The sequence below is a fragment of the Gigantopelta aegis genome, chromosome 9 (assembly GCF_016097555.1).
Source record: "Gigantopelta aegis isolate Gae_Host chromosome 9, Gae_host_genome, whole genome shotgun sequence".
In the NCBI taxonomy this organism is placed as follows: domain Eukaryota; kingdom Metazoa; phylum Mollusca; class Gastropoda; order Neomphalida; family Peltospiridae; genus Gigantopelta; species Gigantopelta aegis.
Window position 1 is genome coordinate 45,033,420 of NC_054707.1, and position 15,323 is coordinate 45,048,742.

At 35.2% G+C, this 15,323-nt stretch overlaps 1 protein-coding gene across 1 annotated transcript in view; it reads left to right on the forward strand.

The window, feature by feature from the left end:
- The window catches only part of LOC121382048, an 81,920-nt gene that overhangs the window by 37,074 nt on the left and 29,523 nt on the right, over positions 1–15,323 (forward strand). The window contains exons 2-3 of the mRNA XM_041511523.1: positions 7,178–7,299; positions 9,276–9,400. Coding sequence (XP_041367457.1) covers positions 7,178–7,299; positions 9,276–9,400 — 247 coding nt within the window. The remainder of the gene's footprint in view (positions 1–7,177; positions 7,300–9,275; positions 9,401–15,323) is intronic.

Below are 15,323 nucleotides of genomic sequence, written 5' to 3' on the forward strand. Positions count from 1 at the left end.
TTTGTATGTATGTTGTTGTTTCTATTTTATTTTACTATTAGTTACTATTTTATTTTAGTTTGTTATTAATACAAATAACAATAACGCGAACAATAAAACTAGGCTCGATAATTCTACCGACCGTCACGTCTGTGACAAGTACGGAGTAGCTTGTTTGTTTGTTTTGTTTAACGGAACTACTAGAGCACATTGATTTATTAATTTGGTAATTCTGACATATAGTCTTAAAGAGGAAACTCGCCACATTGTTTCATTAGTAGCAAGAGATCCTTTATATATATCATCCCACAGACAGGATAGAACATACCACGACCTTTGAAACATAACCCAATGGGCCCACCGACGGGAATAGAACCTAGACCGACCGTAAGCGCTTTACCAATGAGCCAGGTCCAGCCCCGCGGAGTGGCTAGATGCAAGGAACACTGACTGTGACATGTCGCTAAAGTGATCTGTGTTACTGCCTTAATTGACAACACTGAGTGATCTTGGACACCTAATTACTGATCGTCGGCGCTAAGGCGAATCGTCACCTCTTGGAGAGGTCAGAAAACTCGACAGTCAGAAATAAGATTAGTGAACATCAAGCAATCATTCAGATATCTATCTTTTATAATTCCTCAAAGAAACGGAACACACACATGTTCCTATTATTACATATTAAACTTGATGTACACATGCGTTCTTCTGTTAGACCATGCACGCAATAAAGCCGTTCATCCATCTATCCATTCACGTATCCCCCATTCATCCATTTACTCACGCCCACAAATCAGCTATCATTCCACACACACACACACACACACACACACACACACACACACACACACACACACACACACACATACACACGCTACCCTCCTATCTATCCATCCATCCACTCACACCCATCAACCAGCTAACCTCCCATACATCCCTCATCCTAATATATTCCGTTCATCTATTCGCACCTACCAACCAGCTATCCTCCCATCCATCTATTCTATCCACACATATATACCCATCAACCAACCACCACCACCCCACCCATCTATATATTCACTCATCCACCAACCAGCTACCGTATCATCCATCTTTCGTCCATCCACCCACATGACCTATCCATCTACCCACATATTCAGCAACCAGGTACCCTATCACTCATCCATCCACATAAGGTACTCATGGACTCACTCATGCACCAACTAAGCATCCATCCAGCTAGCCAGTTAGCCAGACATCGGCAAATAATAGCAGATAGAGCACCAAAAAAATGTGAAGCAACATTTATTCCTGAGATGTTACAACAAAATTAATTTGACTCTGTAATTCTTAGGATATTTCTGGCTTCCAGTTGCTAGGGAGTTCCCTGCAGCGGCACATGCGCATTATATTAATGCTATTTTAATAAGCTTCTTTATCGCGTTTACTGCATACTTCTAAAAACTATTAATCGATTGGTCGGTGCGTTTTTTTTTTAAAGAAAACAACGTATTGATCATGAGCATTCGATTTATTGGATCAACGTCAGTGGAACCGTTGGAATTCAGCAAAGTTTCAGTAAAAGAAAGGAAAAAGAAAACAAAAATCCTAAAGAACTGCATGAACTCTGGCTGAAAGCTGAAAACCGATACGCATAAATCAGTAATTCTTTAGGTCGCCACTTTATGATTGACACACCAAATGGTCTTTTGAACTGATTAAACGGCAAACGCAGAATATCCTGCTCTCTAAACATGTACCTTTTCCATGAGAGGCCATTGGCCAACAGGCTGGTAGGTACTGGGTTCGGATCCCAGTCGAGGCATGGGATTTTTAATCCAGATACCGACTCCAAACCCTGAGTGAGTGCTCCGCAAGGCTCAATGGGTAGGTGTAAACCACTTGCGCCGACCAGTGATCCATAACTGGTTCAACAAAGGCCATGGTTTGTGCTATCCTGCCTGTGGGAAGCGCAAATAAAATATCCCTTGCTGCTAATCGGAAAGAGTAGCCCATGAAATGGCGACAGCGGGATTCCTCTCAAAATCTGTGTGGTCCTTAACCATATGTCTGACGCCATATAACCGTAAATAAAATGTGTTGAGTGCGTCATTAAATAAAACATTTCTTTCTTTCTTTTTTTTCCCCATGAGATATAAAACAACAACATTAATTAATAACAATCCATAATGTTTTCTATATCAGAAAGAATACCCAATAAGAAGTGCGGGTCGTTTGGACGTAACATAAAAACCAGAAGGTTTAGTTTTGTTTAATGGAATATCTCATATCAAATATTTGATAACAAATATAATATTAAAAAAAAACCCCAAAACATTCACAATAAAATATACAGTATCCAAAATAGAACTGGTACACATTGATAAAATAAACATACAGGAATAAAATAGATAATATGTTATGAAAATATATCATACATATTAATATTATAAATCTGTAAATCAATTCTGTATCAACATTATAAATCTGAACATCAATTCTATATCTTCTGCAATATAATCTACCATTAGATAATTATGAAACCTAAATATTCATTATACACTGTAAAACTTGTTTTGTCTAACAACTCCACTTTTCTTCAAATTTGATTGCTCTGTTATTTATTGAGGAAATATGGTAATACTATTTTGGAATTCACTTAACATTAGTTGGTGACTTTAGTATTTTGATTTATTTGTGTATTGTATTGCATTTAAAAGTATTAAATTGACAATATTATCTTTTTAGAATAGTCAGGGTTGCCTAAAATAATTGTGTATGCATTAGTTTCTAGAATATCCAGTTTATAACAGAATTCCATCATGTCTGACCATATTTACATAACTACAAAAGATGCAATAAACCTTCACGAGACATATGACAAAATGCAGATTTATCTGAATCTTTTATACCATATATTATCCAGTGTTTAACCAGTGTTCAAATAAATAGGAAAATCTTGTACTGACAGTAACGAAGCCATGTGTTCATCATTAATCACAGAACTCTATTAAAAAATATTCCATTCAGCATTTATTTTATATTTAGATGTATGCTGGTATACACAATCATTGTAAAAACAAAATATCAAGCATTATTTTTAAGAAGTTATTTTAAACCATCAGACATTATCAATGTTTCTAATGTAATTATATATATATATATATATATATATATATATATATATATATATATATATATATATATATATATATATATATATATATATATATATATATACATTCAATTTATAATATTTTAGTTGCTAAAATCAAACCAGTATAAGCTGGAAACTGTGGTTTAAAAGTCCTATTTCATACAGAATTCATATGGTATTAGTAAACATAGATGTTAATAACATAATTCCTTTGTGTGCCCATGTCTTGTAATAAACATGCTTATTATTGATTTTAATATACGAGTTATGCCAAATTGGTAGTTTAAGAACTTTTTCTCACTAGTGGATTCACGTTTTTCCAAAAAGGTTGACCATATTATATTTAACATATTTAATCAACATTTGTGCATATCAATGCGTTTGTTTTGCTGTAAGCTGACCCAAAATTAAATACTAATGGAGCTTTAGACTGTAAGCAGTTCCTCATTAAACAGGCCATGTCTTGGGCATAGGTAAATACATTTCATCCTTGATATTGCTTGTATGTTGCAAATTAGTTTAACATCTACTGATCTTAAATCTGAACGACAAAAACGTAAGAAGTGATCAGGGCATTATCTCTGAACAATGCATTTTGGTAATCCCTAATTTGTGTTTTCTAACGTTTCGTTCCACATAACTGAAAGAAATGTGTTTCTAATTTTATGAGGAAATCAAAACGTTTGGAAGTGAAGAAAAGGATAGAAACATTTTGATAAAGTCAGACATTTAATTACAGCAAATGTTCGTACTGTTGATAAAGAATGTTTTGACCATTGTTCAAGCTATTTTTATTACTTCTTTTAATTTAGCATTACAGTTTATTTCTTCAATCCGATACAGATTAGTAGATAATAATACACCGGGGACTGTAAATTCGCATTTTCTATGATTATTTCTTTCCTAGACTAAACTTATTATGTTTGTTTTATCTCTATTGACTTTTAAACCTGATATATTTGTTTAATAATGTTATGTTTCCTTAGATACTGTAAGTGTTTTGTTGTGCCATCGGCAAACTGTGATATTTTAAAGCCATTACTGTTTATCGCAATCCCTGTTATGATTTTGTTATTTCTTACGATGATTACAAGAATGTTAATACACACAAAATATAGGGTGAAAAGGTATCACCGTGGCCAAATCCTCTGCCACCCTTTGAAGCGTTCAGTAATATTACCATTTATGGACAAATACGATCCACATTCATTATATAACGTGATTATCCGTTTTTGCATTGACGAAGACAATTAAAGTAAGCTAAAACCTTTTGTAATAAAATTTTATGACAGGGATCATAAAAAAACACATTATATACCTTTTATTACTTTTGCGACGATTTTTATTTATTCTGTACACAACAGTCGATTTCTAATAGTTGTAATGTTAAAATATGCGCCGTTTTCGTGTCGTGGACTATAATAGAATTGATATATTTACGATTTTATTATTTTTATTGGATATTTTGCCGTTTATAATGGAAATAAATAAGCGTTGCCAATTGATACTAAAACGATGATCAAGTGGCCGCGCTCACCGTAAAACCGCGACGTCACATGACATTACTATTAGGCTGTACGTGCTTGCTTCACTGTTCCTTGTGTTAGTCACTAAAATGTTGACCTCAACATTTCTTGTTGTTGAGACATAGTAGATCGGTCCACTCTAATGTTTGAAATTAGGAGAGGGCCTCGTAAGTTGGATAACTGTATATATATATATATATATATATATATATATATGTATATATATGTATATATATATATGTGTATATATGTGTGTATATATATATATATATATATATATATATATATATATATATATATATATATATATATATATGCAATACAGTATGTTTTAATCAAAAAGCGGTCCGAGCATAACACAGATCAGATTATCTCAAACAAAGGTTAAAGCAAATCAACAAATGTGTTAGAGTGTTTAAAGCCAAAGGAATAAATACCTACTAGTGTTAATCCCCTTTTCTATACTTTTGGCGTTAATATTAAAAATTTCAAAATTGACCCTATTTGTTAGGTTATCCCTGTCCCGAGCCAGACCCCCGATCCTATCGGAGGCCGGACTCGGGATAGGCTTGTTCGAAACCCTAGTGGTATATGGGCATGTTAATCCAGTTACTAAGCTAAGCTAGTGTTAATGCAGTGTTTGAAAGAAAGAGGTATACATAAACAAAATTACGCAAATAAATAAATAAATGGATGGGTGAAGGAAGGAACGACAGTCAAACTAACCAACCAAAAACAAACGCACTTAATGAATGATTGAATGAATGAATGAATGAATGAACAAATAATAAATAAATAAATAAATGTTATTGTTAAAACAATTTAACCATATCAAATGCAAAGGATTTCTTGTTATTTTCTCGATGTGCAGTGAGCTTTCTTTTGGCATACTAGACCAATTGTTAAACTGGCCACACTTCAGTAGTCTAAAGTGTGTTGTTGTGTGGTTAACGACATATATCTTTTGCTTTATTTCCTTTTCTGCCTTAACGTTTCTAGAATGTTATTTTCCCTACTACGGAAACTCTTTCAGTATATTTCGTTGCAACATGCCCAGGTAATTTTCATCTGATAGCTTGGGATCCCAAAAGATAAAACAGTAACAATAGATTAAGAAAAAAATAATAATCCAAATCATCGGATCAATATTCCATTGATTTGTCTTTATGATTCACATATTCGACAGTATATACGGATTTCCTTTCTTTTGTTTTGATCGGCACGACGAGCGATCCAACACTGATTTGCATTTTCAACGACTACAGTCACATCAGTGCTTTATCGTGTTCCCTGTTGTTGTGCTCCTCAAGCTACCGGATCAATCATCGCTAAGTGTAATATGTTCTGCGTGATGCCCTCAAAACAAATTCAAAATCGTTATGTAGCACGTGCTTAATTATTTAAGTAATCATATAAAGCCACTCAGTTTAATATGTTTTCAATTCACATTGTTTCTTTTCCCTTTCATGTTTTAATCTTTGTCTTGGGTAAGGAAGACGTGTTCTTGGAATGAATGAATGAATGAATGTTTAACGACACCCCAGCACGAAAAACACATCGGCCATCGGGTGTCAAACCATGGTAATGCAAATAAATAAAGTGATGATCAAGATCAATACAAAAATTCAAGGTTTAAACAAAAACAGTGTAAAGAACTGTGCAAAAATACAAATACAAATATCACAGAATTTTACGGACACAGAATTTTACTCTAAACTTCAATTTGTGCTGTATTGGCCATTCTCAAAGAGAATGTTACACCCCTGCACCACGGTGAGGTTACAGCACGCGCAGGGGACGTGTTCTTGGAAAGCGAGTCGAACTTAAAGCGTAACTGGACCTTAGTTGGATCGAATCACGTTAGTTCGATACCAGATTAATACAGCAATGTGATTCGATGTCTTTAATTATCCCTTTCCATTCTTTTATTAACTGATCGATAAAATAAATAAATAATATAATAATAATAATAATAATAATAATAATATATTTAAAATACATCTTGACGTACTACGTAACCACAGATGATACGAGCACGCTCTCATGTTGTACCATACCGTTCCATACAATACCGTGCCATTATAATATCACAATACCATGATTGATATCACATCGTGCCGTACTATTCCATCCTGTATAGTATCATAATCGCCGTTCAGTAACAAATCACGCTCTCATATTGATATCGCACCATAGCATACAGCGACATACCGAACTGCGAATTAGTATGTCATACAGTATGCGTGCCGTACCATATAATGCAGCCCAATACCATATTATCTCAAGGCATATCAAAATACCACACATACAATGTCTTCTCAGACCATGCAATACCAATATACTAACGTGTATGGGTGTTGTTAAACAAACATTTCTCTCCTTTCCAATCAGTCGTTAAAAGTTATTTCTTTCATTAAATTCATTCATTCATTCATTCATGTCCAACCATCAGCTGGCTAACCAACTGACAAAATAGCTGGCCTAGTGATATACTATTGAATTAAACACAGTGTATTATTATCGTGTATTACAGACGCTGGTGGCGGAGACCCTGGTTCTAGCGAAGACCCATGGCTACGTGGAGAAGATTGAAAGTGAACTCGAGGAGGAACTTCGCCGGGATTTATGGGAACCTCCAGAACAAACTGTTGCAAGGTGCGGTAGAGTACTTCTGCGAGGTTATCGTGATGATTGTAGAAACTATTTTCAAATAAATAATCAAAGTAGATACAAAAAAGTCCATCGATAATACCAGACAGTGAAGTTATAATAAAACATATACCACTAGTTACATAAAACACATATAATCTAGTATGTGACAGCTGCATAGACATTATCTATGTGGGGCACTACACAATACACCGAGATCGATAATAATGTAGGGCTATTGAAATTATATCTTCTATCTGTCAGCCTGTAAGTGTCGGTGCAGATCTGTTATAATATCGCACGGTCTTTGATTCTATTTCATTCAAATGTTATTTCGCTTTTGACAGATTAATTTTGCGGTGACTCTATTGACTAGTCTTTATTGTCTCTATATATTGTGTGTAGTAGTGTCTAAGTAAAAAAAATACTAGAATACACTGAATGTATTGATGCCTTGTCCGTTTATCGAGCTACAAAATGTAACGAGATTTTAAATTGTTATGAATGTTCGTGCCAAAGCTATGTTGTAATTCTTTTATCAAATACCCCCACACATTCACCACTACATCACGATGGGCACACCAAACCCACCCAGTGGCCAATCCTCAATCTCTCTCTAGAAGATTGCAAATCTTACGAATTTGTCTTTCTGCAATTGTTTTTATTCTATGCATATCTTCAAACGATATCATGTCGTCAAAATACTAAAATATTTAAAGACACCTTACAGCTCTAGCTCAAAGTTTGGTGATCGATATGCCATAATATGCTGTTCTGCTTCTCATACTCTATCCTATTTAAATATTTCTCAAGACACCATCTTTTTATGACGGGTGTCAGCGTTGGGGCGGAATATGCTCCCTTTCGCGAACATCTGATATCATCATTGTTGTGACAGTGATTCGTGTAGCAAGGATATACTGTCCATTTAAGGATATCTTCTGTAGTGACTGACCTCCTATAGACGAGAGACGAGATAGAAATTCATGAAATCAACCATTATTTTGCAAAATACGGTCTTGATAGCGGATAACGGTTTTGTCATTCAAATTAGATGTCTGTATTTATTATACTAGTTTGTCCATGTTTATTCTACAATATCGACATTTATGATTTAGGAAAATATAAATAATCTAGATCTTTGAGTTATCTTCAACAAAAGTGATTTTGAACTCGATATTAAAGGGACATTCCTGAGTTTGCTGCAAGTTTTAAGATGTTATCGACTAACAGACTTTTTAACGATTGTAATTAAATATCAAACATATTTTTCTGCATAAAATATTAGTTGTTGTATATTAAACGTGTTTCTGATTGTTCTAATATTTGTACTAGGTTAACTTTCATTTTATTTCTTAAAATAGTTTTTTCGAAATTATTTGAAGACAAATCCAGTTTAGGCTTCTTACAAATATTAAGACGACCAGAAACATATTGAATATACAGACACTGACATTCTAAACAAGAAACTATATTTAATATGTAAGTTTAATCGTAGAAGTATTTTATTAGTCGGAAATATCTTACAATGCAGCAAACTCAGGAATGTCCCTTTAAGTTGTGTGAGTTTTAACCCAGAAAAACCCAAGAGAAAAATACATTTTTAAAATGTATCACTCAATGTTTGTTAAAGTCTGTTTTGTTTAACGACACCTATAGAGTACATTGGTTTATTAATCGTCGGCTACTGGATGTCAAACATTTAGTAATTGTGATTCGTGGTCTTAGTGGAAACCCTTCTATGTTATATCATGTTTATGTCCCAAGTTTAATTTGTAACGCGCTTTAGAAACTGGTTTGGTGAACGTTCATGCAAGGTTGTAGTGCGTCAATCGAAGTGTTACGTCCCGCTTGGCGTTCTAGTGGGACGTATCACCTCGATATGTACCAACATATGTTTAACGAAATGGGTAATAATAAGGCCTCTGATATACCAGTCGAGGTAGTTAAGTAAAACGAAAATAACAAAGATGTTTTTGCAGATGGCGCCGAGATGGTGAGAAGATTCTCAAGAGCAAGTACATGCTTCTCACTGTTGTTCTCTTCTGTGTTACCGACTGCGCCCTGGTCCTGGGTGAACTCATCCTAGATTTACACAAAGTGAGAGGTAAGCTACCAAATAAGGTTGCGTCTCATCGAATCAGAGATTGCAGGGACTGGTGTAACGTTCACAAAAATGTTTATCGAATAAGAGCAATAACAGTTCTGATTGGTAGCAAACATTGTGTAGCACACAATGCGGTGTCTGTCTCTGTGTATTATATCATCTACATGTATCACCTATAATGTTATGCACGTTATGTTGTTTATTTTGTGTAAACGTGTTACGAAAAGTACGTAAAAGTAGGAAGTTTAAAAAAAAAGTATATATCATATTAGCATATTGAAGCAATTTTCAGCAAATAATATGTTACATTTCATTTAGTCATACTTTAATCATATGATCGAACGTCCTCTGTAAACCAATATTAACGTTCTGGTATATAAATACTGTAACATGGTTTCGCCACATTATTTTCTACAGTCAATTCTCCATGGTTTGGTTATTCAATACCGTTTGACTGGCTTTAGGGTTAGACAGCTCTGTCTTTAACAAAAAATAGCTGAAAATATTCTCTACTGACATGGTGTTTCTCTGGATTTCCTCATTAGACAATAATTGCATGCTATTCTGTCATGCAATAACCAATCTATTGTTCTGCATAAAAACCCTGATATCATAATAATCTGAGTTCGGATCATGACGCCAGTAGTTGATTATAATTTATTACCCATATGGGCTCAAATATACGGGGTAATATTTTTTCGATCTCTGCACAGTATGCAGATTGCTTCTACAGTCACTGATTGGCTGGCTTTAAAAAGACAAGATTTGATTGGCAATTACATACTGCCGGGACTACTTTTTGTTCATTCATGATTCCATTCATCGGTCAAACTAGTACTACGAACTTCAAATATTTTTTTTATGATACGAACATTTACGGAATTAAAAATCAAAATATATGTACAAATGTTCAAAAATGTTTTATTCTTTGGTGGATACTGTTGGGTGTGCACCGGTAACGGCGCGTATGAATATATTGTTATGGCTGGTAGAGCTTGTTAGTTGTTACAGCAGCGAGAACGTAAATATACTTTTAAAATCGTTAAAGATTGACAATGGGTAATAAAGAGAATAACCAACTCACTACGAGGAATTGCGGATTATCTGTCCCTCGTGAATTAATGCTGTAAAACCCTCGCCAGAGGCTCGGGTTTATAACATTAATTCACTCCGGACAGACACTCCGTAATTCCTCGTAGCTCGTTAGTTATTCTCTAAATAAGGCTATTTTGTCTTTATTGGCTATCGTCTGTTGTTTTATTGGTTCCCTTCCATTTTGAGATTTAACAGACACTTTTATTCTGCAGAGTGAATCGAGGGAATCGAGATTTTCTTCGTTCTGTCTTTTTGTTTTACTCCAGTTTCATTTGTGATGTGTGTGTGTGTGTGTGTGAGAGAGAGAGAGAGAGAGAGAGAGAGAGAGAGAGAGAGAGAGAGAGAGAGAGAGAGAGAGAGAGAGAGAGAGAGAGAGAGAGAGAGAGATAGGCTATTACCGGAACGCACAAAGGGATATTTCACAGACATACAGTCAACGTTGAATCATATTCTCAAGTATATCGCTCTTTTTTCCCACTATCTTTCTTCCTTTCCTTTTTTTTCTGCTTACTTGCATACATTGTTGCTGGCTTTCTATATTGCGTTGTCTTCTTCTATTATTGTGTTGTCCCTCCTCTTTGTGACATTTGTTTTAGCAAATTTGTATTTGCATGTTTACGTAATTACAAACTAGACATAATATCTTAAATACTGTAAAACATAGAGGGGTCATTCAAGGACATTGGCTTATTTCCGGTCCAATACAGTACTAATACAACGATGATATAATAAAATAAAAATAAAATAAATTTAATAAGACTAAATAAAATAAAATAATAATAAAATGAAATTTGAAATATAAAATAAATAATATTAAAGAGGTAAAAATAACATTTGCTAGTTCCAAGGAAAACACTTAAATAATCCACCGCCCCTTACTTTTGCTTGGTTTGAGAATAGAGACATGCGTAATTTATTTCAATAATGTATTAATCAATATGTAACCGATCATGCGAGTGCGCACGTACATATACAATCAAACACACTCATGTATATTCACAGACATACACCCACGCGCGTGAGCGCGCGCACTCACGCACAGAAAGAGAGAGAGAGAGAGAGAGAGAGAGAGAGAGAGAGAGAGAGAGAGAGAGAGAGAGAGAGAGAGAGAGAGATAGATAGACAGAGAGACAGAGATACACCCAGGCACATGCATACAGACACACACACACACACGCACACACACACACACACACATACACACACACACACACGTACATAATTCACTTGCCAGATCTTAACATTTGAACGCTTAATGTTTACTACTACGACAACTACTACTACTACTACTACTACTACTACTACTATCACCACCACCACCACCACCACCACCACCACCACCACCACTACTACTACTACTACTAGAATATATTATCATCATCATCATTATTAATAAAAATAATAATAAAAAAACCGCAATCAGTCAATACAGTAGCAAAATCTAGAATGATTATTAAATCAACATAAACATTAATTTGCCCCTTCGCCTTAAGTGCAGCCCATTGTTTCGGTATAAATGAATAACGGTATTGTTTGACTCGCCCGTGGTGTGTTGCTGATTAGACCAAATCAACTGTATATACGGAAACAGATTGACGAATTCTTCCTGTAAAATTGCATTACTGTGATTGATTCAAATATAGGCACATTCCTGAATAATAACTCTGACAAAACCATAAATAATTTAAATCAATCTGGCCGGATTCGCGTATTCACACGCGACCGACGCGTTCCTTTGACGTGAAATTATTGTCTGAGGATATAGATCGTTAAGCAATATCACCCGCCCCGTTCCAAAATGTCTTAAGAAACCATGGTCAATATCGACAAGAAGTAGATAGACATCGGCTTTAGATACTGATACAATAGGTGTCACACAATAGCATTTCCCAGACTCAAAACATATTTGGTGTCTTGCCAAATGAACATGCACAACGTTTACCAACGCCTATTTTTCGGAAGTCTATTCCTATAATTTATACCTTTTTGAAATAAAATGGGTATTATTAGTGTCCGTTCGAGATTATGTATCTTAAAAAAACGAGTGGTTACCAAATGTTTCTAAACAGTGAACCACGTTCTAAGCTAAAGCGTCTCCAACGGGTATGGGTGTAATATTATATTTCGTATACACCCTGAAAGTAAATTTTAATAATTTTAACGGAATAACACTAACAAAAAGACTGAACAAGAGGTTCAAGGTATCTATAAGTTCATAAGTCTGAACGACAAAACCGTTGCACGATACAAAGTCGAATGGGCATTTGTCAAACTAGTTGTTGATTCCGAAAATCTATATCTACTGCCTGGTCTATAGGTGATAGCCACTCCCGGGGAGATCCTTTACTGGACAGCACAGTCGCTATGCACACAATAGACGCATACCGCGTACTAAAACAATGTCATGTGTTTATGGTGACTCTGGACACTTGATTGGTGACCTAGAAACAGCCAGTCACAAGGCTGAGAAGTGAAGTTCAATATACTAGTTTGAAAACGAAGTTGATTAACAACGAGTCACACTTACCACACACACACACACACACACATTTTGTGACATGAGAGCTGTATTCGGCGGGATCCGTGACCAGTTCCATTTGTGTACATGGCGTTTTTATTGAGTCTGCATAAAACGTAATAAAATAATAATAATAAAATATTATAACAAACTATGTAATTTTGAAAGCGCCACAAACATTTAAAGGGAGATTGCTGCATTGTAAGATGTTTCCGACTAAAAAATATTTCTTCGATTAAACTTACATATTAAATACATTTTCTTGTTTAGAATATCAGTCTCTGTATATTCAATGTGTTGATGGTCGTCTTAATATTTGTAAGACGTTCAAACTGGATTTTGTCTTCAAATAATTTCAAAAAATATTTTAGGAAATAAAATGAAATTTAACCTGGTACAAATATTAGAACAATCAGAAACATGTTTAATATACAGCCACTAATATGTTATGCAGAAAAATATATTTAATATTTAATTACAATCGTTAAAAAGTCTCTGTCAGTCGATAACATCTTCAAAATTACAGCAAACTCAGGACTGTCTCTTTAACACAGAGATAAACACATTTATTTTGTTTGGACGTTACAAACATGGATGATGATGAGATGAATGGGGAACCCGCAGTATTTTAATGTCGGGACTATGGGACTACTTGACAGGTCCGTGCTGCACGTTTGCTGTTAGTTGAGTTATATCGGTATCAAGCACGGTATATAGGTAACCTGCAGTGTCTGCGTGTTAAGCATGCCCAATGTGGGGTCATACAGTAGGGAAACGCACCCATAATTGCACCCGTGATGTGGATGAGCCTAGCGGTGCACTGACGCTCGGTTCGAGTAGGTACCGGCATGAAAACCCCTCCATTGCCACGTGTGGGGTACACACCCAGTACCTACCAGCCTCAAGGTCGATGACATAACCACTGCACCACCGAAGCTGGTAATAAAGAATTAGTCTGCTAGTACATCAGTTGTTTTATTTTTATTTTTATTATTGTTTTTTTCCCCTGTGCTTTTGCCAATAGTATCACAACATGTTTTCAATATTTCATAATGCATATTGAATCCAATTCAGTTGTACTCTCAGGTCGAATGTAAAATCATTTGTGCATTTACCATATCTAGTAATCGACGATAGCCTACATTTTAATTTAACAAAAACACCAGATATTTGTATCGTATTGTTTGTCGTATAGTTTAAATAAAAAACAAACCCAACACTACATTATGGTTTGACCGCGACGTATTTCTACGAGCTAGGTGCCGAAAAATATATTGGATTTTAATAATTGATTTTGACATTTTGTTTAGACGTCGATGCCGCGTTTTTGTTTTATTGAATTATAAACGCCGCCGGATGAGCTTCATGTATGTAATTAGCCTGATTAGATTGTGAGGTCGTGCAGAGTGGGGATTTGTATTATTAAGTAAGGAATCAAAAGTCGTAAGTAGTAAATGTTTGATATCTTAACTGAGAAACCTGTTTGTCGTCTAGATATCAGTAATGGATCCGAGTTACACTATCATCACCCCCCCCCCTCTCTCTCTCTCTCTCTCTCTCTCTCTCTCTCTCTCTCTCTCTCTCTCTCTCTCTCTCTCTCTCTCTCTCTCTCTCTGTGTGTGTGTATCATCTGTGTATCTGGTTCACTGTTTACATGTCCCTCCTCCTTGTCTCTCTAGGACTATCTGAATACCTCTCCACACCCCTTCTCTTAATATGGATTTACATGTATACATGTATCGGTTTTGTTGATATCTCGTTTACACCCTTAGGTGCTTTGGCAATCTGCATTATTGCTTTTACTTATTTAGTTCATGGCTTTTAAAATTACTTTGAACATTCTGGTTATTGCTTTTGTTGTTGTTTTGATTTTAAATTGTCCCCGATATTCATTGTGATTACAGTACTCTTAACACGCCGTCTGTCCACAAGCCAGAACGTCAAATGCGTTGGACACTTGTCTACCATACGGAAGGCATTTTAAGTTCATTTCTGATTATAAAAGAAATAATTTCATTACTATCCCATTCTTTGAGGATGTCTCTGCGTTATCCAATCGGCCATGCGATCAGCACTACGATAAAAGCTTTGCATTCAGTGAAATTAAATCAATACTTTTTTTTTGTCCACCACACAGCTCTGAGAAAGACAAATCGACTCGGAAGCAAATGCGATTGTCTCATTTGTATCGCAGTGAAGCGACTGTCGAAAATTAAATATTTCCTGAATCTAATACCCTCTCAGAGTTGCACATGTTTGAAAAGGTGTTTCGCAAGGAAAGCTTGTTTACATACAAACACTCAATATACA